At 44.7% G+C, this 24687-nt stretch overlaps 1 protein-coding gene across 2 annotated transcripts in view; it reads left to right on the top strand.

Annotated features, from left to right (window-relative positions):
- The window catches only part of LOC108931338 (ceramide kinase-like), a 30101-nt gene extending 6431 nt beyond the window's left edge, over positions 1 to 23670 (top strand). The window contains exons 2-14 of one of the 2 annotated variants that reach the window (XM_029259065.1): positions 1147 to 1191; positions 3832 to 3963; positions 4654 to 4776; positions 4930 to 5055; positions 5718 to 5784; positions 6467 to 6612; positions 14945 to 15019; positions 15240 to 15392; positions 15487 to 15592; positions 16592 to 16674; positions 19265 to 19470; positions 20097 to 20308; positions 21557 to 23670. In XM_029259065.1, coding sequence (XP_029114898.1) covers positions 1147 to 1191; positions 3832 to 3963; positions 4654 to 4776; positions 4930 to 5055; positions 5718 to 5784; positions 6467 to 6612; positions 14945 to 15019; positions 15240 to 15392; positions 15487 to 15592; positions 16592 to 16674; positions 19265 to 19470; positions 20097 to 20308; positions 21557 to 21644 — 1562 coding nt within the window. In that variant the 3' untranslated portion in view covers positions 21645 to 23670. The remainder of the gene's footprint in view (positions 1 to 1146; positions 1192 to 3831; positions 3964 to 4653; positions 4777 to 4929; positions 5056 to 5717; positions 5785 to 6466; positions 6613 to 14944; positions 15020 to 15239; positions 15393 to 15486; positions 15593 to 16591; positions 16675 to 19264; positions 19471 to 20096; positions 20309 to 21556) is intronic. The other variant, XM_018747057.1, reaches the window with a different exon arrangement.
- The last annotated feature ends 1017 nt before the right edge of the window (positions 23671 to 24687 follow it).

The raw sequence follows: 24687 nt of genomic DNA, 5'->3' as shown, positions 1-24687 counted from the left end.
GTGGTTGCCACAGTAATGCATTAGAAATGCTTTTGTTCGCAAATCAGAGGACAGTTTTACTTTCAGCCGTGATCCTCAAACGGGATTTCTAAGGTTCATGGTGCTACAGTATCAACGACATGAATATGTCAATCCATCCATTATCCACAAAAGGTTATTCTAGGGCAGGATTCCAGTGGTCTGGAGTCTATTCCATAAGCCCACGGTGCCAGGCTAGGCAGGGTACATCACAAATGGGACACCAGCCTGTCCCTAAGAATATGAATATAATCTACATTTAAAAATTATGGGATCAATTTCTTTACATTGAACTTTAAAGTCACATTTTGTCTATTTTGTCATGTACAGTAAAGTCCAAAAATGATTGAAAATCAATGCAAAATTGTGTAATTTTAGGGCCAGCTAGTAGGATAGTGGTTAGATCAACTTCTTCTGGACCCAGAGTTTGCAGATTCGAGTCCCTCTTGCTGCTGTAATACTCTTGAGCAAAATACTTACTCTGAATTGACACTGTAAAAATTACCCTGCTGTGTAAAACACCATAAGACTTTGGAGAAAAGCATCAGCTACGTAACCCAATTCGTTGTTTGATTTCAAGAGAGGGATCAGATCTGAAACATGCGTGTGGGGTCATAGTGAGCCATTATGTGGAGGCGGCAAGAAATGATCACCTCCCGGGCTCAGAGCCCAGCGGAGGCTGCGCTGTAACCTTATCAAATAGCCCCAGAGGTTAAAAGAATTTTGGGCTGTTGTCCATATGGTTCTTCTGTTTCATTTTCCATCCACAAGGAATCAAAGGGTGTTTCCATGATGCCAGGGTACTCTGCAGACATAACACAACATAAATATGCTTTTTGTTTCTTTTGACCTGCACTTCTAGTGCTCCTTGGATGTCCCTATTAAATTCAAATAAATTAATTAAAGGTAACATTTCATGTCAAGGAAGAAAATAATAATAACAGTAATAATGCAATGGGGATTAAAGACTTTGTTTGAGTTTTTTCCCCCCTTTTCAAAAAGCACAGAGATTTGGTTTGGCAGCTGCTTCTTCTGACATATTTAATACTACTACCTAATGCAATCTGAAAAGTGGCGTTTGTCGTCGCGGTTACCATCGCCAACAGTAACCCTGCTGTTTTCCTCCAGGTTCCTGCCTGGCTAAAGTTCTGCACAGAAGCAGAAAAGGAGCAGGTAGGAGGTGAAGCTGGCCTTGGGGAGGCTGGGGGGGTTTGTTGTATTTCTTCTCTCAGCTGTATTTGATGGGCTGTCTGCAGGAAAACATGGTAAATTGGCAAGATATTATTTTATTCCCGAAAATGCATATGAGTATTAAAAAAAACTATTTTATGTTATATATGGATATATATATATATATGTGTATGCACATGTATAATATAAAATGATGTTTTCTTCATACTCATATGTTATACACCCTTTCTTTAAGAAAATATCAACTGAAATGTGTCTTCAAGGACTTTGAAGTGAGTACTATAAACTGGATGAGTGTGTTTCTACAGAAATGTGGTAAAACCTCTATTAGTCTGTGTCCTTTTTGACATCAAATACAGCGGTGTGTCCTAGCAGTTGTAGTGACTCAATAGTCTGCGTACTTTTTGTAGAAGTGGCTAACATAAGGCTTTGCTTTCAGCTGTGGAGTTTCCAGTCAGTGCAGTGAAACGCATTCTGTGTGTAAATATCTGGGTGGTTCATATCTGAACTATGCATGAATTATCTCAGCCTTCCAACCATTTGGAAATGTTGGAAATTCCAAAATGTTATACTGAGAAAGGGTGGCATCGTGATGCAGCAGGTAGTGTGAGGTCCTCGCGGCACCTGAGCTCTGCAATCGAGTGTGGGTTCGATTCCTGGGAACTCCACAGTTGCGAGTTATTAGTAGCTTGACTTTTTTTTCCCCTCCGTCATTTTAAGCACTGCAGAGTCCCTGATCCTTAAAGCTACTGAAGGAAATGGGGATAAACTGACAGCATCCCTCATAACCTGTGTCCTCTTTGTTTATGGAAGTAGCTCATTTCTTCTCAAACGTTGTTCTTAACCGCTGAAGATGCGAATCGTGTCGATGCTTAGAGGCCTGTCCAGGTAGGCTGTGGTTCCGGTTCCAAGTAGGGAAGAAGAAAGGATACCGCGCTGTCCAACAGCTGGTGTCCTTCTAGAGGCGTGCATAGACCAGGGCTGTGGAGACGGTACACAAAACCTTCAACTCTGACTCCACAGCACTGCCCAAAAGTTGCGCATTATTTTGGGGGTCAACTTATCTGGCAAATGTAGGCCTAAACCTGTATTTTACCTCTGATTTTTGGTGGTTGACTTGTACGCCGGCATATACAGTACATTTAGTCGGAGTTGGTACAGTTTTACAGACTCTGACTCCAGTAACCCAATAATTGCTTCCCACTCTTATTCCACAGCACTGGTGTCGACTGACCTCAGTGGGACCACAGTAACTCATTGTGTTCAGTGGACTTTGGTCTTCATTTATCTCTAATGAAAGCCAGTGTCAGCTCTGTTGGGCAGTGTGCATAGCTGCCAACCTCTGATGGAAAAAAAAAAAAAAAAGAAAATTGGGAGAAAGTATCAGGTAAATGTAGTCAGCCTTTCATTGCACTTCCTCTTAGCCACAATATAATAACCAGCTGCAGCCCTGGCACCAAACATGAGGGTTGGGCCATGCCAGGCCCTCTGGTGCAATTTGGCTTCTGCAAGTGCGACGCTCTCCTGTTCCTGTTTTGAAGCAAAATACGGGCAGCAGGCAGTTGGTCCACGCTGCCACAGCAATGGTTCCACACACACGGCCAGATGTTTAGTTTACTTAAGACGCCAATGAGAAACTTCATGTTAGTTGCCTGTATTTAAGTGCAATGATATATATGACGATAATAAATTGTGACTAAATAAGGTGTAAATCTGGCCAAAACCGAATTGCTTGTTTCTCTGGACACCTTATGCTGGTTCTGGTCCTTCTGGGTCTTTCTGGTGGGAAGAGGAATCCACCCATTCATCTGGTAATCAATAACTACTTGTTCAATGCAGGGTCATCATGGTCCACCGCCTGTTCCAGAACATGGACATGGAAAGAGGCAGGGTGCACCTTGAATGGGACACCAATCAATCGCAGAGCATTCTCACACACACACACTCACACTCACACTCTCTCTCACCTGAAGCACATGTCTTAGGGCTGTGGGAGGAAACCCACCGAATTTGGAAAAGGGGAGTCACGCCCACAAAATGGTGGTTAGACATGGTGCGTCAAAGAATTGAATGTAGTTTACTGCTCTGTCATCATTTCGTAGTAATTTCATTCTGCACAGCATTTCCGGGTGTGCGATTAACTCGATTGCTATGTCACCAGAGGGATCGGGGGGTGCAGAGCATACCCCATGGTGCCACAGAAATAGTATGAATCTTCCACTGAAATAGCCCTTAATTGTTTCTTTACGCTTCTGCTCCCTTGCATAAAACTTTATTACCATGAAGTAATTGCAGCTGTAATTGGTACAATGAGCGCGGTTATTTCGGCAAAGGAAAGCAATAAATGGAAGCCACAGGTTGTGGCCGTTTATCCCTCCTGTGTTCAAGGAACCTTTTATCACCAAGAAGATTAAATACAATTGTTTTTTTTAAAATATATTTATCTATTTGATTTCTCCAGAACAGTTAAGCAGGTAATGTGTTCATTTGAATATTAATCTCATTCTAGGTGCTGATTCCTGCTTACTGATTTAATATGCAGCTTTATTTCAGAAAGACTTTCTAATCCTCCTTTAAAAATAAAAAAAAGTGTCAACAATCCAGGCCTTCTGTCCTATACAGGTAGCTATTGTGTGCCTGTCTCGGAAATCATAGCTGTTCGAGAGACTGAAGTGGACAGCCGGACCAAAGATGACGGACGGTGGCAGAAGATGTCCCAGGCGTCGGCAGGGACACACCCCTTCGCATTCACAGGTACGGCAGCGCTTCCGCACCCGAGTGGTGCTGGTGTACCGACAGCGTACTGCATTTGCCCCTCTGAAAAGCACATTTCATAACATTTACATCTGACCACTGCTGTTAGCCCAGTTTCCTCCCATTCTTTAAAAGCAAAATGCCATTTTTTAAAATGTCATGTTGGCTCCTCAATTGGCGAAGGGATAAAGTGGTTTGAATATCGTGAGTTGGTGTACTGGTTTAATTTAGCTGTTTTCTAGTAGAACTGGAGCTTGAAAATGTTGACCTTCTTATTTGCTTTTTTGGTGCTTATTATTTATTCTTTTATGTGTAACTGTACTTATGTGTCACCTGCTGCATGTGTGAAGTTCCCTTAACAAAGTACTTTACTACCCTATCCCAATATTTAATTGATACAAGTGATGGAGCTGGTAGTGTGGCGGTGACAGCTGCGGCTCTTGGATCCAGAGGTTGCCAGTTTGAATCCCACTTACTGCTGTAGTACCTTTAGCAAGGTACTAACCCTAAACTTGCTCCAGTAAAATTACCCAGTTGTAAAATGGGGAAAATAAGTGTAAGTATGTTGTGAGTTTCTTTGGATAAAAACGTCAGCCAAGTGAATAAGTGTAAATAAATTTAAATGTGTGCTAGAATGCAAATCATATTCAAATAAACGTTGCAATCAATGCTCTCTTTCTCTCTCTGCAGTGTCCTATGTGGACCGAGGGAGCCGGCACCGCTGGCGGTGCAGTGACGTCACCTTCCACTGCCCAGATGGGGCACTTTGTCACCAGTGGGTACAAACCATCAAGGAACAGCTCCTGCTACTGAGTACGAACCCATCGTTTCCCCCTTTGCCAAACATCGCCGTTTCAGCAGCACTGAGAACCAAGGCTGGGAGTTGTTCTCACCCACGGTTGCCGTGCCATGTGATCACGTGTGATACATTGAAGTGACTGCTCATCTCCCCCATCTCTTTTTCAGCCAACCGACCAAAGCATTTGCTGGTTTATATCAATCCCTTTGGCGGGAAGCAACAAGGGAAACGGATTTACGAGCAGAAGGTGGCGCCACTCTTCTCACGCGCATCCATTTCCACCGACGTGATTGGTGAGTACTAGTCAATGGCCGGCATTAACATTTAAATGAAAAATGAACCTTTATGGCCTGCAAATAGACCTGTGGAGGCAAATGGCACAGTTTACCTGGCTGGCCAGGGATATGTTTTTATTTATGGCTCAATCCATCAACACAATACTATAATAGAAGCCTTGATGGTCGATAAAGATGGGAATCCCGAGACATCCGTTATTTATGCGCGTCTTCAGAAAGACTGCGGGCCCTTCGGATTATTGGCATCTCGCAATGGTATATAAGAAAAGGGTGCGAGGAAGCTTACTCAGCAATCGCTGGAGGGAAGTGTACAGTCATGTTGGTGTGTCATAAATGTAAACCATAAATCAGCCAACCATGTAATTTAATGCGCTCATAGTTTTTAGTTGGTTGGACAAAGGCCATTAGTGCTCCGTTCATTGTCTTTCATGCTGGTAGCATTCCTCAAACCCCTGAGCCAGGCAAGTTTCCGTCAGCTGTGCTACAGGAAACACTTTTTGGAACCTGAGCACCAAGGGCAGAGTAGGGAGTAGGGGCAGAGAACCCCAGTCTCTGAAAATCCAAATACTGCTCTTTGTAAAATTACTCTTTCGTGTCCTGCTCGATGCCGGAGGCTCAGTAAGTGTGCGAGTGTGATTGCATGCCGTTTGTTTCCATAGTTACAGAGCGTGCAAACCACGCCAGGGACCATCTGAGGACCGACGCGGACCTAAAGAAATACGATGGGTAAGTGGGACCTGGCAGCAGGTCAGAGCAGGACATTCATTTGCCTTCTGATGTGTTTTAAATCGCTCCGTGACAAAGTATGTTTGTTCTTTGATGACCACATTAGCATTTCAGTGTGGTAAAAACCAGGGCAACCTGTGCCCAAAGTAGGTGGCCGGATGGGGTTGTGGCGCATTAGCCTCCCAGGCAAACTTCTCAACAGATGAGAAGAGACAATTTCCCCCAGGATGCTGTTCCACTTGGGGGGTGGGGTGGGGTGGAGTTTCCACAGAAACGGGGTGGGTTTATGAATACGACCTTGAGTCACACTTTAATCTTTACAAACAAAGGGGATTTTAAAGTGAAGGAAGTGGAACCGATTCTTTTATCAGTGGAGAACTGGGATGCAGCTTTACGCGTCGCCTCTGACTCATGCACTGCTCTGGCCATAACTTACCATGCTTTACCCAACACTCCACTAAACACTTGTGGCAGCTGTCCCTGATGGTGCTGTGGTTAAAATGGGAGATGCGACACGGCAGCACTGACTGTAGGCACCACACCCTCTGTATTTCGGTGCAGTTTTCAGCCTCCCTCTAGATTTTTCCAGTAGCTTTAGTTGTACATGCTTGAGCGGAGTGTGTCGAGCTGGGCGCCACGGGTGTGATCTAGGGGTGTAAACTGACCGTCTGATCTCCGGCAGCGTGGTGTGCGTGGGAGGGGATGGCATGTTCAGTGAGGTCATCCACGGGCTCATCTCGAGGACCCAGAGGGAGGCCGGAGTGGATGAGAACTGCCCCGAGGAGAAACTGGTGCCCTGCGACCTCCGGATCGGCATCATCCCTGCAGGTGAAACTCCTCCTCCCTCTGCCGCTCACAGTGAAAGATTCCTTTGTTCTGTGGGCATCTGCTGACCAGCTGCCTTTTTTTTTTTTTTTTTTTAAACACAAACCCCCCAAATCCACATGGCTGTCTTGAGGTCTCTCTCACACACACACACACACACACACACACACACACACACACACACACACACACACTGCGCACACATAGTGTAATGTTGCCATAGTGGTGCTGAATGTGGGAGATCTTGCGTAGGGGACCTCGACTTACAGCATGCACAGCTTACAACAGCCGTTCCATCAGCCTTTCTACGTTTAGTGGTATCGTCTAATGCAGAGCACCACATCTGCTGTATGATAAATATCCACCAGCCGCTCTGCTCTGCCGTAAGGCACCATGTTTCCTGTTGACTCAGTGTGTCTATCAGCCACTGTGTGTTATTTACAAAAACATTCCTTTGTTCACGTAACATTTCGTTTGTGATTCCTTCCCAGTTACTGTTTATTCACAATGACCAGCAGGTGAAAATGTGAGAGTGGTGCTGAAAAGACAAAATGAAAGAGCAGATTTACAAATGAAAGTGAACATAACATTGTAGCATGACAGTATAATACTCTACTGTGTTTACATAGCATGAATAATGTGTGAAATAAGAGAGAAAATGTAACAAAGCCCTTTTATACAATGTATCATCCATGCGTGTTAATTGTTCATGTACAGTATGTCATACAACGTATATTGGTATGGTAATTGTTAATATGTCATATTGCTGTATTGTTATACAGCTTTATTTATATAATTTTTGTACAAATTGTTATAAATATGATTTTATACCCCCTCCTGGATCGGGGCCTTGTCGTGGCGGAAGGGTTTGCGATCTAGGGATCTCCATAGCTATATTGTCGGGAGCAGTATGCTCCTGGTAGGGTCTCCCATGGCAACCAGGTCTGGAGTGAAGGTCCAGACTAGCACGATCTGAAAAACCGCTGTGGGAGTGAGAGAACGTTTACGCTGCCCGGAATAGGGTATGTAACCTCACTGGGGGAAAGGAGCCAGAACTGGTGCAGGAGGTTGAGAGATACCAATTAGATATAGTTGGGCTCACCTCCACTCAGTGTTGGCTCTGGAACCAGGCTCCTCGATAGGGGGTGGTCTCTCTCCTACTCTGGAGTTGCACAGAGTGAGATGTGTCGGGCAGGTGTGAGGATACTCACAAGCCCTCTGGCTGGCTGCCATACAGTTGGAGTTTGTCCCGGTGGACGAGAGGGTCGCCTCAATGAGACTTAAGGTCGCAGAGAGGAAACCTTTGACTGTTGTGTGTGCATATGCACCAAATAGCAGTTCAGAGTATTCAGCCTTCTTGGAGAGAGTGGGTGGGAGAGAGGGGCCCACCTACACACTTCATAGTCCTGCTGGGGGACTTCAACGCTCACGTTGGCAATAACTGGGAAATCTGGAGTGGAGTGATTGGGAAGAACGGCTTGTCCGATCTGAACCCGAATGGTGAAATGTTATTGGACTTCTGTGCTAGCTATAGTTTGGTCATAACAAACACCATGTTTGAACACAGGGATGCTCATAAGTATACTTAATATCAGAGCTTCTTGGACCAAAGGTCAATGATCAACTTTGTAGTTTCATCTGACTTAAGGCTACGTGTTCTGGACACTCGGGTGAAGAGATGCTGAGCTGTCAACCGATCACCATCTGGTGGTGAGCTGGATCAGATGGCAGAGAAAACGGACAGACTCGGCAGACCCAAACATATAGTGAGGGTGTGCTGGGAATGACTGTCGGAGGACCCTGTCGGAACGATTTTAACTCCCGCCTCCGTGAGAACTTCTCCCATATCCTGGAGGAGGTAGAGGACATGGAGTCTGAATGGACCCTGTTCAAAACCTCCATTGTGGAAGCAGCCAGACACATTTGTGTCCAAAAGCTTGTTGGAGCCAGTCACGGCAGCAACCCAAGAACCTGCTCGTGGACACCGGTGTTGAGGGAAGCCGTGAAGCTGAAGAAGGAGGCCTTTACATTTACATTTACATTTATTCGTGCAGATGCTTTTCTCCAAAGTGACATACATCTCATAGAAAATACAATTTCTGCATTACCTTAGGAGAAAGAGACAAAGCTACAGATGTGTGATTAAGTACAGTTAGTTTCTTTCACCATATGCACCAACGTTCATGACACAAGTAGTTGCATAGAACCTTATCAGAATATTGCCAATTCCTAATCACCTTCCTAGTAGTTTTTTTTTTTTTTTGAGATACATATGAACATTTATGTTACATTAAAGGAGTGGCTCTGTAAGGATTGATCTGAGCATGATCATGAACATGTGTACCTTACGGGCCTGAACATTTATACCTTACATGAACTTAAGAGATCATGGGTGAATTGAGTCTGGAAGAGGTGAGTTTTAAGACCCCTTTTAAATGTGGACAAAGATTCAGCAGTTCTGAGCAAGAAGGGGAGGTCATTTTACTATAACGGAGCCAGAACCGAGAACTTTCTTGCTTTACCTTTCGTACATGGGACCACCAAGCGGACAGATGTGGAAGAGCGTAGCTGTCAGGTTGGCATGTAGCAAATCATCAAGTCTTGTAGTTAGCTGGGAGCAGTTCTACTAATGCATTTGTAGGCCATAACCAGGGTCTTAAATTTGATCCAGGCAGTTATGGGAAGCCAGCGCAGAGAAACGAGTAGAGGAAATACATGCGGCCACTTTGGCAAGTCAAAGACAACTCAGGCAACAGCGTTCTGTATCAGCTGTAGAGGTTTGTTGACAGTAGCACCAGCAGACTCCGCAACAGTTTCTTCCCTGAGGCAGTCAGATTATTCAACACCCTTCTGCCTCCCAACACTCACCTGGCACAGTCAGCTAACCCAGCACTACACTACACCGCAACTGCCTGCAGTTCGCAGCCATACCAGCGTCCACATCCTGTCCTGTGTATTTATTTACTGTCTTGTGCTATGTTCTGTGTTGCATCATGGTCTCCGCAGAAACAACATTTCATTCCACTGTATACAAGCTGTATAGAGGAATGGCAATAAAAACAACTTGAACTTGATTAGCAGGAAGGCCAGACAAAAGAGAGTTGCAGTCATCCAGATGGGGTGTTATGGCCAGGACAAGTAGTTGCGCAGAGTCGGTTGTGAGGTAAGGATGGATCCTGCGGATGTTATGCAGGATGTATCTGCAGGTCCGGGCTGTGGTTTCAATATGCTGAGAGAAAGCTAGACTTGAATCAGTCATCACTCCTAGACTCTTAGCCGAGGAGGTAGGCAAAATGAGTGAGTTGTCTAGTTTGATCGAGTAATCACAACAGGAAGACAGACCAGCTGGCAGGTGTAGGATCTCTGTTTTGGAGAGGTTGAGTTGTAGGTGGTGATCAGACATTCATTCATAGATGTCCGATAGGCAGGCAGCAATACACGCTGAAATGTCTGATACTCTAGGTGGAAAGGAGAGGAAGAGCTGGGTATCATCAGCACGCCTTTAGGGCCTGGTTGGCTCTGGGGACTCCTGACTCAGCAGATAGGTTACGGCAAGCAAAAAAGGCAGCAGCGGGTGTGGTTGCAAAAGCAAATTCCAGAGCATGGGCGGAGTTTGGAGAGGCCATGGAAAAGGACTTTCACTCGGCTTCGGAGAGGTTCTGGAGAACCATCCAGGGGCTCAGGAGGGGTCGGAGGAGTTTCGCTCAAGCTGTGCTCAGCAAAGGTGGGGAAACTCTGACCTCAAATGAGGACATTGTTGGGAGGTGGAAGGAGCACTTGAGGAACTCCTAAACCTGAGAGATAGGCCTCCCTTACAGGGGTCAGGGCCAGAGTACATTTCTCTGGTGGAAGTAACTAAGGTAGTTGGAAAGCTCCACAGTGGCAAAGCACCGCAAGTGGATGAGATTTGCCCAGAACTGCTTAAGGCCCTGGATGTTGTAGGGCTGTCATGGCTGACACAGCTCTGCAATGTTGCATGGACCTCAGGGACCGTGCCTTTCGACTGACGAAGTGGGGTGGTGGTCCCTATCTTTAAGATAGGAGACTGGAGAGTGTGTGCCAACTACTGGGGTATCACACTTCTCAGCCTCCCTGGGAAAGTGTATGCTGGGGTCCTGGAAAGGAGTCTCCGGCTGATAGCTGAACCTCAGATTGAAGAGGAACTGGATTCCATCCTGGCCTTGGAACAGTGGACCAGGTTTTTACCCTCTCACAGATAATTGAGGGGGCATGGGAGTTCGCTAATCCTGTCTACATGTTTTTTGTAGACTTAGAGAAGGCCTACAACCGTGTTCCCTGAGACGTTCTGTGGGAGGTGCTTCAGGAGAATGGGGTGCCAAGGCCGCTACTATGAGCCATTTAATCTCTGTACACATGGAGAGAAAGCTGTGTCTGCATACTCTGCATTAAGTCAAGCCCATTCAATGTAGGTGTTGGACTCCGCCAAGGTTGTGCCATGTCCCCACTCCTGTTTTTGGTTTTCATGGACAGGATGTCAAGTGCAGCTGAAGTCAGGAGGGCATTTTATGTGGGGGCCAGAAGGTGATGTCTCTGCATTTTGTGGCTGATGTGATGTTCTCCTTTTGGCACCATCACATGGATGCCTTCAGCATGCACTGGAATGGTTTGTAGCCGAGTGTGAAGCAGTTAGTATGAGGATCAGCACCTTTGAGTCTGAGTCCATGGTTCTCTCACGGAAAAGGATGGCATTCCCCCCCCCCCTTCAGGGAAGGGGAGAGAATTTGCCCCAGGTGGAGGAGTTTAAGTATCCTGGGGTCTTATTCACGAGTGAGGGGAGAAGGGAGCATGAGATCAGCTGCAGACTGGGGGCAGCAGCAGCAGTAGTAATGCGGTCGCTGTACCAGACTGTAGTCGTGAAGGGGGAGCTGAGCCATAAGGCAAATCTCTCTATTTACCGGTCGGTCTACGTCCCTACCCTCACCTATGGTTATGAACTCTGGGTGATGACCGAAAGAATAAGATTATGGATACAAGGAGCTGAAATGAGCTTTCTCCGCAGGGTTGTGGGACTCACTCTCCATGATAGGGTGAGGAGTTCGGACGTCCAGGAGGAACTCAGAGTAGAGCCACTACTCCTCCGCATTGAGAGGAGCCAGTTGAGGTGGTTCGGGCATCTGGTAAGGATGCCACCTGGGTGCCTCCCTTTGGAGGTATACCAGGCACGCCCAACTGGGACAAGGCCCCGAGGTCAACCCAGAACCCGCTGGAGGAATTATATCTCCCAGTTGGCCTGGGAGCAGTTGGGGATCCCCCGGGTTGAACTGGATGAAGTTGCAAGGGACAGGGCGTCTGGGCTTCTCTGTTTTTCCTATTGCCACCACGACCCTAGAAGGACAAGTGGGCAAGAAGATGGATGGATGATTTTATAAATATCACACACACACACACACACACAGTTTCAGAACCGCTTGTCCCTTACGGGGTCACGGGGAACCGGAGCCTAACCCGGCAACACAGGGCGTAAGGCCAGAGGGGGAAGGGGACACACCCAGGACGGGTTATAAATATCATTTATTTTAAATCAGAACAGAACATCCTTTGTACAGTAGCTAAGAGAGTTTTCAGATAAGCATCTGAGAGCAAACAAATTCCGTTTTACTGGCAACACATCTCCAGGTCACAAGAATGGCTGTGCAAAAAGCTCAGGGAAAGAGGTTGTAACTGCAGGCAGAGGGCATTCCAGGTGAAAATAAGCAAAAGTGACTAAATAAGAGTATAAAAGCAGTATTACAGAGAAAGAGTGTTCATTTCTTGGGGTGGGACGAGTTGAAGTGTAGGCCCCACCTTGCAGTTGGCATCCAGACAGCAGTACGTTTGTGGTTTCACTTTGGTGGGATTTTTTTTCCAAGAGCCACCACGTGATTGACACAGTTACTTTCGGTATTCAGCGTAGCTCTATAACCCTTTCCCACAGGATTGACTTGCAGTGTGTGTTTTGCCCATACACTGTCACCTGTAGCTCACCCTCCCCCTACCCAACTGATAAAACCAAAAACTCATGCTTCCAAAGCCAGTATTTAAAAGTGAAGGAACAAGGGGGGTGGGGGGGGATAGCTACTTAAGTATATATAGATTTCATCTTCATCAACCACAGTGTTGTGTCACCGTGGTGTGTAGCCTAGTGCAGAAGCATAGGGCATGAGGCACGTTATGCCCTGGAGGGGACGTCAGTCCATCACAGGACAGTCACACATTTTCAGGGTACAAGCAAATGTAAATGTAATTGTTGTTCAAGAACTGGGATTGCTGATAGTGTATTGGTTACTGCTACTGCCTTTGCAGCCAAAAGTTGCAGGTTCGAATGCTTCGCGGTACAGCACCTCCAACTGTAGTACCCTTGAACATGGTACTTACCCTAAATTGCTCCAATAAAAAAATACGCAGCTGTATAAATGGGTAAATAATTTTAAGTAGCTTAACATTGTAAGTCGCTTTGGGGAAACGTGTCAGATGAGTTAATAAATGTAAACTGCTGGTATGAGATACTGTAAAATCAGTGTCCTTTTCTAGGAAGAGCTGTTGGTCGGGAGGATGTCCAGACTGTATAGGCTGTTGCTTTGTGTCCCTTTTAATGAAAAGGAAGCTCTTATATGTTGCTCAGTGAGTAGGAGTAACACCAGGCTGTGAGAATCCGAGAGAGCTGTGGCGGACGATGGATGGGTCAGTTCGGCAGAAGGTCCCACTAGGGCCCAGGAAGCCCAGCGCCATCAATTTTATCTCATTGCTACTAAAATTCAGACACAACAGAGCTGCTGATGAAAGTGTCATAAAACTATGCCTTTTGTGAGACGAATACATCACTTGCGCATAACTCCACTCGCCCGTCTGCTTACCTCGCGTGTCTCAAACGTCCCGGCATAAACAAGCGTGTAAATCCACACCACGTGTGCCGTTTGCACCCACTTCGCACACCAGGAACCGGGTCTCGCTCTCGGCCCTGGAGCACACTTGAAAGACGCCAAGGAGTTAAGAGCCCTGTGGCGGCAGAGTGACCCTGAATCTGCAGTTCTTCATCATGCTCCCTTAAAGCGTTTGGTCTCCCAGGCCCGCCGCTTGACTCTGGCCTTGAGCTTGAGTTGCATAAACCAAAACGAACACGGCGGTGACTCAGTTAATGTTCTAGATGCATTCTTGAGAAATGGAGCCACTACATGAAACGGCACTAGAAGAGTTTTGGGGTACACCTGTTAGCGTAGTGGTTAGTTCTGTTGCATTTGGACCTGAAAGGTCGCAAGTTCAGTTCCCACCTCCAGCTGTAATACCATTGAGTGAGGTATTTAACCTGAATTGCTGAGCTGTATAAATGCATAAGCAATTGTGAGTAGATTAACATTAAAAGTCACTTTTGAGAAAAGCATCAGATAAATAAGTACATGTCATTAATTCATTCATTTTGAAATATTTACCATATTTACATACTTACCATTACTGGAGTGCCTATACCAGTCCAGAACCATCAGGAGAGCCATTAACATCATCAAGGACAATAGTCATCCCCAGCACAGCCTCTTCACACCCTTATCATCAGGCAGACGCTACAGGAGTGTTAAAGCCAGAACTTCAAGGCTGAAAAACAGTTTATACCCACAGGTCATCAGGCTTGTGAACGACACCCATCCACTGCCTCTCCACCCATCACGGCAGACACAGATTACCCGCCGAGGCTGAGAGGTGTCCGCTACCTCCCATCCCTCCTACACACACACACACACACACACACACACACACACACATCCATCCACAACGCCAGTAACATCAGAGGCCACAGACGACCTCCGCATTCCTTGCGCACACAAATACAAACCCCCTTTCAACTGCGAATAGACCAATCTACCTCTGCAGGACTTTGCACATGTACGACTTCCATGTTTACATTGCCCACTGCACACTTCATATGCGTATATAACTTTATTTCTTGGATTTTTGCACTAATAGTAATTTTTGTAAATTTGTGATTTCCGCATTGTGTTCTTCTTTCCTTATGTCCTTACAATTTATTTCATAGGCCGCTGAGAGGATTCACAGAGTAAGAATTTCATTGTATGGTGTAACGAACTGTTTACTGTACACATGACAAACTCTTGAATTTGTTGAAATTTTTAAAAACATGGTTAATTATTATGACCAATTACTGAAAAGGCTCTTAACAGTCGCTGAAAGAGGCAGCACTATACCGTTACGTACTCGTTCAATGCTGTTTTACTGTCAGATGTGTGACGGGTGGTCAACGCCGTTGCCATGTCCTTGAACGCCCCTCCTGGGCAAGACATGCTGTACCATGTTTACACTGACTGCTCAATCGCTCTCCAAACAGGTTCGACTGACTGTATCTGCTATGCAACAGTGGGCGTTAACGATCCCATCACTTCTGCCTTACACATCATTGTGGGTGAGTAGATGTCCCATTGTACCGGTGCGAACTTCCCCCAGCTGAACTCAGGGCTGCGTAGGAGGTTTACCGCAGGTCCCCACAAGGTCTCGCCTGTACCTGCATGCCTTGCCCTGCAGTCCGAAGGAAGTTTCTAGATGAAGAAACATAGCGCACTAGGCATTCCCAGCTTCCATGGCAAAGATGAACCTGTTTTTGGTGCTCTGGAATATCTCTGCAGGGGACTCTCAGGCCTTGGATGTCTGCTCGGTCCACCACAACTCCACATTCCTTAGGTACTCCGTGTCATTGCTGGGGTACGGCTTCTATGGCGACGTGCTTACGGACAGCGAGAGGAAGCGATGGATGGGCCCTGCCAGATATGACATTTCAGGTAAGTTGGGTAGGGTAAAGCAGTGTATGGTAGCAGTTTCGAAGGGTAAAGCGTCATCGCCAACAGCGTGGCTTCTCTGCTCTCTGTGTTGCAGGTCTTAAGACTTTCCTGACACATAACTACTATGAAGGGACAGTTTCTTTTCTGCCTGCCACGGATATCCTGGGGACGCCACGGGACAAGACCAAGTGTAGAGCTGGGTAACTACTGGCGTGTTCACAGAATCTGAGCTGCAGATGTTGGTTTTTTTTTTTTTTTTTTTTTCAAAGCATTCCTTGCCTAGATGTTTATTTTTGAAATTTGTTTTCATTTCAACCTAGTGGCATCAGTGACAAGCAAAGGTAAAAACAGAGAGAAATACTAGAAAGAAAAGAAATCATCTCTGAGACCCTCCATATATAAAGACGTGTGAATATGGATACACTAAGTTATTTACACACACACTTTCCGAACCGCTTGTCCCATACGGGGTCGAGGGGAGCCGGAGCCTAACCCGGCAACTCGGGGCGTGAGGCTGGAGGGAGAGGGGACACACCCAGGACAGGACGCCAGTCTGTCGCAAGGCACCCCAAGCAGGACTCGAACCCCAGACCCACCAGAGAGCAGGACCTGGTCCAACCCACTGCGCCACCATGCCCCCCTCTACTAAGTTATTTAGAAAAAGTTAATTCATCCATATGGGGGGTGCACTGGTACAGTGGATTTGACCGGGTCCTGCTCTCTGGTGGGTCTGGGGTTCGAGTCTTGCCTGGGGTGTCTTGTGACAGACTGGCGTCCCCTCCTGGTTGTGACCCCTCCCCCTCCAGCCCTACGCCCTGTGTTGCCAGGTTAAGCTCCGGCACCCCACATGGGACAAAAGCTTTCAGTGTGTGTGTGTGTGTGTGTGTGTGTGTGTGTGTGTGTGTGTGTGTGTGTGTGTGTGTGTGTAATTCATCCATTTTAAAATAAATAAATAATAAATACATTAAATCATAATGACATAAAAATGAGTAACAATGAAGTTAAAAAAAAGTTAGTAGACCCTATTGCAATAAACCTCTTGTGATGCCAGTACTGAGGACAGTGGGAGACGACAGCAGAGTTGTTTTCACCAAAGCAGAGGTGCACACTTTAAAGGTAGTAAATGGTAGTGGTAATGTACTGTGCCGAACAGCAGAACCAACCTCTGACTCTGACTCCTCTCTATCCACTTCTGCCAGGTGCTACGTGTGCCAGGACAGTGAGTGGAGGCTCTCAGAAGACAAGCAGCTGTGCAAACTGGATGAGGATGTGTTGGATCAAGGTGAGGAATCATTGATGCTCCCAGGTTTCAAGCTCCCTTTTCCCCCATCGCCAAAGTGAAGCAGAGTTTGTGTCAGAGAGGAGAGGAGACGCACCATCGCTATATGAAGAAGTATGTGAAATTGTTGCAAAAATATGACAAAGCCTTATTGTACGACCTAATGTTCATGTATTTCACTTGTTTATATATCCTTATGATTCATATAATAATAATAATGTAAGGGGCTTTGCAGTTTAAGATGAGGTCATCAGAACAGAACCCCATGAAGGACCTCTTGTACTAGGAACCGGAGAGTACTGACTTGTCTGCCAGCACAGAGCCATGACAACAGGAATGGGCCGACCCATAAGGAGCCAGGGAATGTGTTGTTTTTGATCGGCAGTAAAAACATTATCTGTGTCACCCAGAGCTGCGGAAGCACTGAGGAAAGAGCCCAGTAAACAGTACCTGTAAACATAACCTGCGTTGGCACGCGCCTGCCAACAGATAAGGTGTTTGCAGGGAAACAGCCGGTGCTATTTACAGGAAAACAACAGAACCCCCCCCCCAGTCACTAATTGACAATTCTGCATATTAATTTAACAAGCGGTTCTCATCGTGAGCCAGGGGTCTGTGTTTACAGCAGGCCTTGGGGCGAGGGGATTCTGGCTCAGGTCTGCAGCATTTGCAGGCAGCAACTGGGTCATTGGGATTTGTTTGGTATGGAAACCAACAGGAGTCCAGGCGCAACAGGTGAAGCCACATACCAGACTCATACAAGCAAATTTCCTACAATGCTGCCAAGTTGAAATGAACACCTTAGTTGCAGTTTTTTTTAAAATGTTCATGCTTAGATATATGAAATTTGGTCTTTGTTTTGAGGAAAATGCCTAATATTAAATATACTTCAAAGCTGGAACCAGAAGTCTGTCCATGACTTGCTCATAAATCCAAATTTACTTTTACGATTAAGTCAAAGTCAATGAAAGCTTAACGATGTAGATGTCCTTCAGTTTATTGCTGTTAGGTACCGTAAAAATCTCAAAGATATGTGACGCCACCCTCCATTTACCTGACTATGAGCGTGGTACCATGGGTTCTGTTCTAATAACTAAAATGTTATAACCCAAAACGCAAATAGCTCAGTAACAGAACAAACAACAAATTTATAAATTTTTCCCAAAACCTTGTAAATAGAAAACCCAAAGTCCCCAACAGATTATGAAAATAAATGCAACCAGGACATGAATAAAATAAAAAACTTAACAAGTAATTAAATATTATAGACAACAAATAACCTCACTGTTACACCTTCACGCAAACAGACTCTAGAAATTTCATAGAGAACCTTCTCGCTCTCGCACACAATAATTAGTGCCTAGAATACTCTGGAGTATTTTAAACTTCACGTAAAACACCCTTCCCTCATTGCAGACCTGATCATAGCAGTGTGACCAAAAGTACAATGGCCGCTTCACTCTCACGAACAAGGGAAAAAACCCACAGTTTACCTCATCTGCTGTCCACACAGCAACCAGGAAAAGGTCGGGATCGTTCACTTACGTTTCAGCAGGAGATGAAACCTCCAACAATGCCTGAGGAACTTTGTGTGTTGCCAGTAGCATGAAGCGCTCTCGGGGTCTCCTCCTCCGTCATCGCAGCAGCTCGATGTGACGGGCTGAAAACTCCAGTTTCCTAAATGTCTCGTTGGACAGAAACAAGTACAAACAGAAACGTATCTCCAACCCTCCAATACAATCTAAATAAAACAACATTTTCTCTCTGTGGTTGTTTTTGGAGCAACCAGAAAAGATGACCTCTCTCCTCACACCCTTCTAGAACAGTCTTGAAACTTTACCCCTGTCCTTTCCATCCCTCTTTTCTCTAACTGGTCTCCCCCAAAGTAAAACCCAATCAATTTACAATAGATACGAAACTGACATCATCACATATAGGTTGTACCTGTTCCAACACGTTAGCATGGCTTCAACCAAACTGTATTGAAATCTTGAACTTTATTTAAACCTTCAAAAAAAAAAAAAAAAAATGAACAAACTAGTAGCACTATGGGGCTACAGATAGAATAATTTTAAAAATGCTTTGTAGTACTTTTTTCATTACTTCAAACAAAATTCAAATTAAAAATGCTTAAAATTAAAAAAAATTCATCTGACAACTTCCTGTTCAGTCCTTACTGTTGATTGGCACATTGCATGATTTGTGGTTCTCACATTTTGGCCTCTTTCAACTTGATTATCTGCACAGTTGAAAGCTTAGTAATAAAGATGTCCATTGATTTATTTATGGGTTAGATTCTGTAAAAGTCTTGGATGTAGCTATGATAAGAATTCTTTTTAGTGTAATGTTTTTATTAACTTTGAGGTGCTGTAAAAATAAAACCAATTTATGATTTTCTTTCTTTCTAATTATTAAATGAAATATAGTACTTATTAAAACTCATTTTCTCACCAGAATTATTTTTTAACCAAGAGAAAAGGATTACTTTTCTTAAATGCTTTGTTTTCCATTTCTGAATGTGCATGTGGTTGTGGTCCTGTTTGTGGTGTGTGATGGGGGATTAATAAGGGTTCCTCTCCCGTTGGCCCTGCAGAGGAAGACGGCAGGTGGCAAGTGATTCGCAGCAAGTTCCTGGCCATCAATGCGGCAAGTATGAGTTGCGCTTGCCCCCGCAGCCCCAAGGGGCTGTCTCCAGCCGCCCACTTAGCTGATGGCACCGCCGACCTCATCCTCGTGCGCAAATGTTCACGTCTCGACTTCCTGCGCCACCTGCTTCGCCACACAAGCAAGGACGACCAGGTGTGCCCCTTTGCTGTTTACCTCAACTAGGGAGTCTCAACTGCATGTGTAACCTGCTGGTTATTGACTTTGACTCTTCACACAAACAGCATGCAGAAGTAAAGATATTCCTAATATGTTCTTGTAATGCAGTTGCAAGCAGACTATACAGGTGTAGGAGCTGGCCTGTGTGACATCGCTGGTTAGTTGAGGTCAGCACTGCTGTTAAAACCCCAAGTTTTGCTATCATGGCACCACACGCAGCACGAGTTTCCAAAGTGCCCTTGACATGAGGGATCATCAAGTCCTGAACTGGGCTTCAGAAGGCTTTGAAGAATAGACGCGAATTGATGGAAATAAAACTCTATTTAGGGACCTGATAAATGTATTCATAGTTTGTCAGAATGCTTTCAGACAGCAGCTCCTCGCATGAATACAGAGCAGCGCAATTTATAAATGGAGTGTGATTGCGAATAAACAACAGGCTTCTGCCAAAGCCAGTCAGTCCTTTGCTGTAATGTACAATGGGGGAGTGTATGTGGCAGTCTTCTGTAGCGCCATGCTGATACCTTCCCGGCTTTCTCCTCACTCATCTCCATCGCCCTCCCTGTCCCCGTCCTCCATCTCTGCCTCCGCACCCTTCTCAGTTTGACCTGGCCTTTGTGGAGGTGCACCGTGTGCGCAGGTTTCGTTTCACGCCCAAGCACTGTGAGAGCGATTCGGAGCTGGACCTGAAGGAGAGCGGTAAGAAGCTGTTCAGCCACATCTGCAGGGATCACCCGGCCTGTGGCTGCGCCACGGTCAACAGTAACTGGAACTGCGACGGCGAGATCCTCCAGCATGCCGCCATCGAAGTCAGGTACGTTACCAACCCCTGGGCTGGTGCACAGATCTCATGGTTGTTGTAACATTTAGCTTCAGAGCATCAACATTACCACCGTAGGTCCATTCCACATGCTTGTGGCGTGTGGATTCTGGTGAAGTCTAAGGCTGGACACACTGCTGTTGACATGAACAAGGGCTTTACGCACTGTGGCCCAGTGTAGATTTATCGTTCTCCTTTGCCTTTTGGTTGGGAGTTTCTTTCATTTCCCTTTCTTCCATGGCCAGTTGGCTTACTTTGTAGCTTTACTGCCTGGTAGTAATTTAATGTATAACTAACCTTTTATTTATGTTGTTGTTATGCCTGTTGCTCTTTTTTGTTCAACACTTTGTATCACTGTGTGGAAAGAGCGCTCTATAAAAATGAATTGAACTGAACTGTGTAAGCTGGCTGCAGCAATGCTTTGAGTTGCGTGTGTGAGAACATGAGCGAGAGTGTGATCCAGGTTTCACACCAGCACAATCTACAGATGTGCACATTCAATTTAATTTATATTTATAGAGCGCTTTTCTCATCAAGGTGACTCACAATGCTAGACCAAAACCAGGAGCGGTACGAAATACAATAAATATATAGTACAGAATAGCAGCAGTTAACTAACTATTATTCTATTGGGAAAAGCCAGCTGGCAGCTGAGGAGAGGAAAATAAAAGCTCCCACTGAGAAGAGTTGGCCAGCACCCCGCACCTAGCCTGGCAAAATATGCAGCTGACATCGATTTCTGTAATCTGCCTCCCACAAAATGTTGAAAATTCTTAATTTTTGTGAACCACCCACTGACTCCATGCTCCAGCTTCATGCTCTCTAAGGATGTTTGTGCAGTAGGAGTCAGTTATGAATTATTTATATATGGGTGCCAAAATTATTTTCATGCATGACTTGTTTCCCTTTGAGTCCACCACTGATTTTATGCATCACTGTGAGAAAACCGTGCTTTGTCAGTGACGCAGGACCACGGGTTGCTCCTTCATTTCACTGTGTTCCTGCTATTAAAAGCTTACTCCCATTTTAAATAAATACAGTTTTTGTTATTGTGTTTTCCACTCCATGGTTGTTTTTGAGGTGAGTCAGCATGCGGATGCATTCCCAAAACAAAAGTATTCCGTAAAGGTCCCACACTGTTGTTTATAGGGGAAGGTGCTCCTGCATGAAGGTCACATGCATTGAGCTGTACAAATGCACATGTACTTCAGCTGCTTACTGCCTTTCCTTTTGTTTTCCCAGAGTGCACTGCCAGCTGGTCAAGCTTTTTGCCCGAGGGATCGAGGAGCTTCCTGTGTTTGAGGACCCCTGCTGTCCAAGTGCAATATGAGCTCCATGCAGCCCACCCTGAGTCTGAGCCCCGGTGGCTCTCCTGCTCGAGGGTCAAAAGGAAGGCTGTGTGGAGAGTGGCGTGCTGCTGTTGAACTTCTCTGTAGTGTTACACTGTTGCTCTCCCATAGCCTTCATTTGGCACATTATTTTTTTTTTTTTTTTTTAAGTCAAAAGATGGCTCATGTCTGGAACATAGACACAGCGAATTCTTTTAAGCCCGGTATTACAACCGTAACACATTGCAGGATCAGGATTACTGGATTCAGGTGTTATTCTTCACTTTGATTGACTGCCATTTGCACAGTTTATTTTCAACAGATTTTTGCAAAAATCTTATAAGCAGTGTTATTTCTTAAAACACTGAAAATTAAGATTTGATAATCATTAAAGGATAATTGGCAACCATGACCATCTGGCACTCTTTAATTTTCTTTAAAATTTGACAATTTTGCTGACACAGTGTGCTTCTGAAAATACTAAAAATAAATAAGTGCACCCAAATATAATTACAAGTTAATTTTCCATAATGCGAGCAATAAGTCTGACAGACACGATAGCAAAACTGTGCATTATGAAAACGGATGATATAATGGATGTAGTTTGCCTAATGTGCAGTGAAGTGTACCAGATCTCTGCCATCTCCAGAAGATCCGTAGCCGTGGCTGTGTGAAATCCAACACATCTGTTTCACTACATTATAAACTGCACAAAAAGAATTACAAGCTCAGTCCTTGAAACAGTTTCAAACTCCAGGACACAGACTTCTAACCTGATGGTTGTTGGTTTAAGTTTCGCTACTGCTGTAGTACCCTGTACATTACTGCTGTCGTACAGTACCTAAATAGCGCCAGTAAAATACCCAGCTCTATACATGGCTAAAATAATGTCACTTTAGATAAAGCTATTAGCCAGAAATGAAATAATAATAATAATAATAATCATGAAAATAACAGTAATACTAAATATTGTAACACTACCAACTAGTTGTGTTGATGCATTCATGGCACTGAAAGGATGTGCTGTATGTCTAGAAACAGGAGCAACATATTAAACATTAGTTCTGCTTCTGCTGTAAAGTCAACCTTAGAGGCTGTTTCATATTAAGGAGTCTCTTTGGTTGTGTTGGAAGTGTTGCTTTTTCTCTGCAGTTATTATTGTTCTTGTAGAATTAGTGCTGAAAAGTGCACTGGAAGTGTTCCGGAAGTTTGTTTTTGTAGCTAAGCTGGTCTTGCTGTGGTTGAAGGAGCGATATTGCATAGTGTACTTAGACTTTAACATAGACTTTTGTTACTGGTTATCAAAAAATGGTCATGAACGTGAGTCTAGACATGAACAGAGTGATAATATTTCACTGTCCCTGGTTGAACTGGTGATCGGTTTAGGTACAAGTCACACATATATCGAGAGGAGCATTTGGCTGTACCACGTAAAGAGGTCAGGGGGCTTTAGTCTCCCGTGTTGGTCCACAAAACAGGACCACGACACTGTGAGAAATGTGGCACAGCTTGAAAACCAACAAAATGGACCCTTACCAATCTCTGGCATTGGTTTTGTTTATTTGCGTTTCTCTTTCTTATTTTACAATATATTCCAAGGTATAGGTTATTGCCGCAATGCCAAAGACATATTTAAAAGTAGTTGTGTGTCTGCTGTAAGCTTACACAACTGTAGGGTATACTGTAGCATCCTGCTGTAGGACGAGTGAGTCAAGCTTAAGTCTCCTTTATACGTTCACTTTACCACATTTACCCATTGTGGACCATACTACCCTTCCAGGCTCCAGCTAACTAATAGTAACTGTGTTGGAAACATTTGCAAACATATGTATTCCAGATTTTTCATGTAGCTGCAGTGACAACAACAAAACAAAACCATGGCAATTGGGTCAGCAGGTGGCATAGTGCTTACTGCTTAGGTTGCAGGTTCAGATCCCCCATCTGCTGTCATACCACTGAGCGAAGTACTACTTACCCTAAACCATTCGGGTAAGAATTATCCAGCTGTATAAATGGGTAAATAATCCTAGGTAGTTTAGCATTGTAAGTCACTTTGGGGGGGGGGGGGAAGCATCAGCTAAACAAATTATATATATTTTAAATTTGCATATTGTACTGCTTGATAACTGCAGATTTTACAATGACATTCCAATGTAGCAACCAAACATTTCATGCAACTAACATTACCAGCAAAAAATTGTGCTGTTACTTATGCCGGAATTGTCAGGGTAAATGTGTGTAAAGCGCCAACCCAGGGACAGTTTTTCTAAGATTCTGTTTTAGCTTTTTCATACATTTTAATCCGTCATGTCAATATCGCTATTCTTAACAGCACAACTGATGAACTGTGTTGCTGATCCTTTAATTGTTGTCGCACCTTATGATACGATGTTACCGTGTTGCAGCAGTTAAAGCCATGTTTTCTCCCTGCTTGTGCAAATGTGGAGCTCCACTGTCACATTCCTGCTGGACTGCAGTCTTCTGATAGTCCTGAGCACCAGGTGGTGACTGGGGTCCACACATTAGTCTCCAGCTACTTAGAAGAGTGTCTTTTGTGTGTGCCGGACTTACGATCTAGTTTCCCTCCACGGCGTCTCTTCTGTTCTGCATTCTGCAAATATAAACGTTTCTGCTCGTTTTGAAGGTTGCTGTCACAATGCTTTTGTTGTTCCTTATCCCTGTATTTTCTCCTGTGTTTAGAGTGATGTTGGCTCTCCTTAGTCCACTTTGTAGGGTTATATACGTATTTTTGTAAAAAAAAAAAATGAATAAAAGGTGAAAAATCTACTGAACTAGAGCAGTGGATGGATCGGAGATATTATCTCAGGTCATTGTTAATCTGTACTTAAAATTCCCTAAATTGTTTTTATGCTGTAGTGGAAATGCATACCAGCAATTAAGGCCTAAATTTTTTGTTTAGATTATTTTTTAAGAGAAACTGTTGGCCTGCTCTACACATGTAGCTTATGATTCATGATCCCAGATGTTCTGTTCTTGTAGGACCTCCATGCCTGTGCTGGGTTTTGGGATTAGGGTGGGTTGGCC

Source organism: Scleropages formosus, chromosome 2 (assembly GCF_900964775.1).
Source record: "Scleropages formosus chromosome 2, fSclFor1.1, whole genome shotgun sequence".
NCBI classification, from domain to species: Eukaryota; Metazoa; Chordata; class Actinopteri; order Osteoglossiformes; family Osteoglossidae; genus Scleropages; species Scleropages formosus.
Note: the sequence above shows the minus strand (reverse complement) of the source record. Positions and strands in the feature narration are given on the sequence as shown.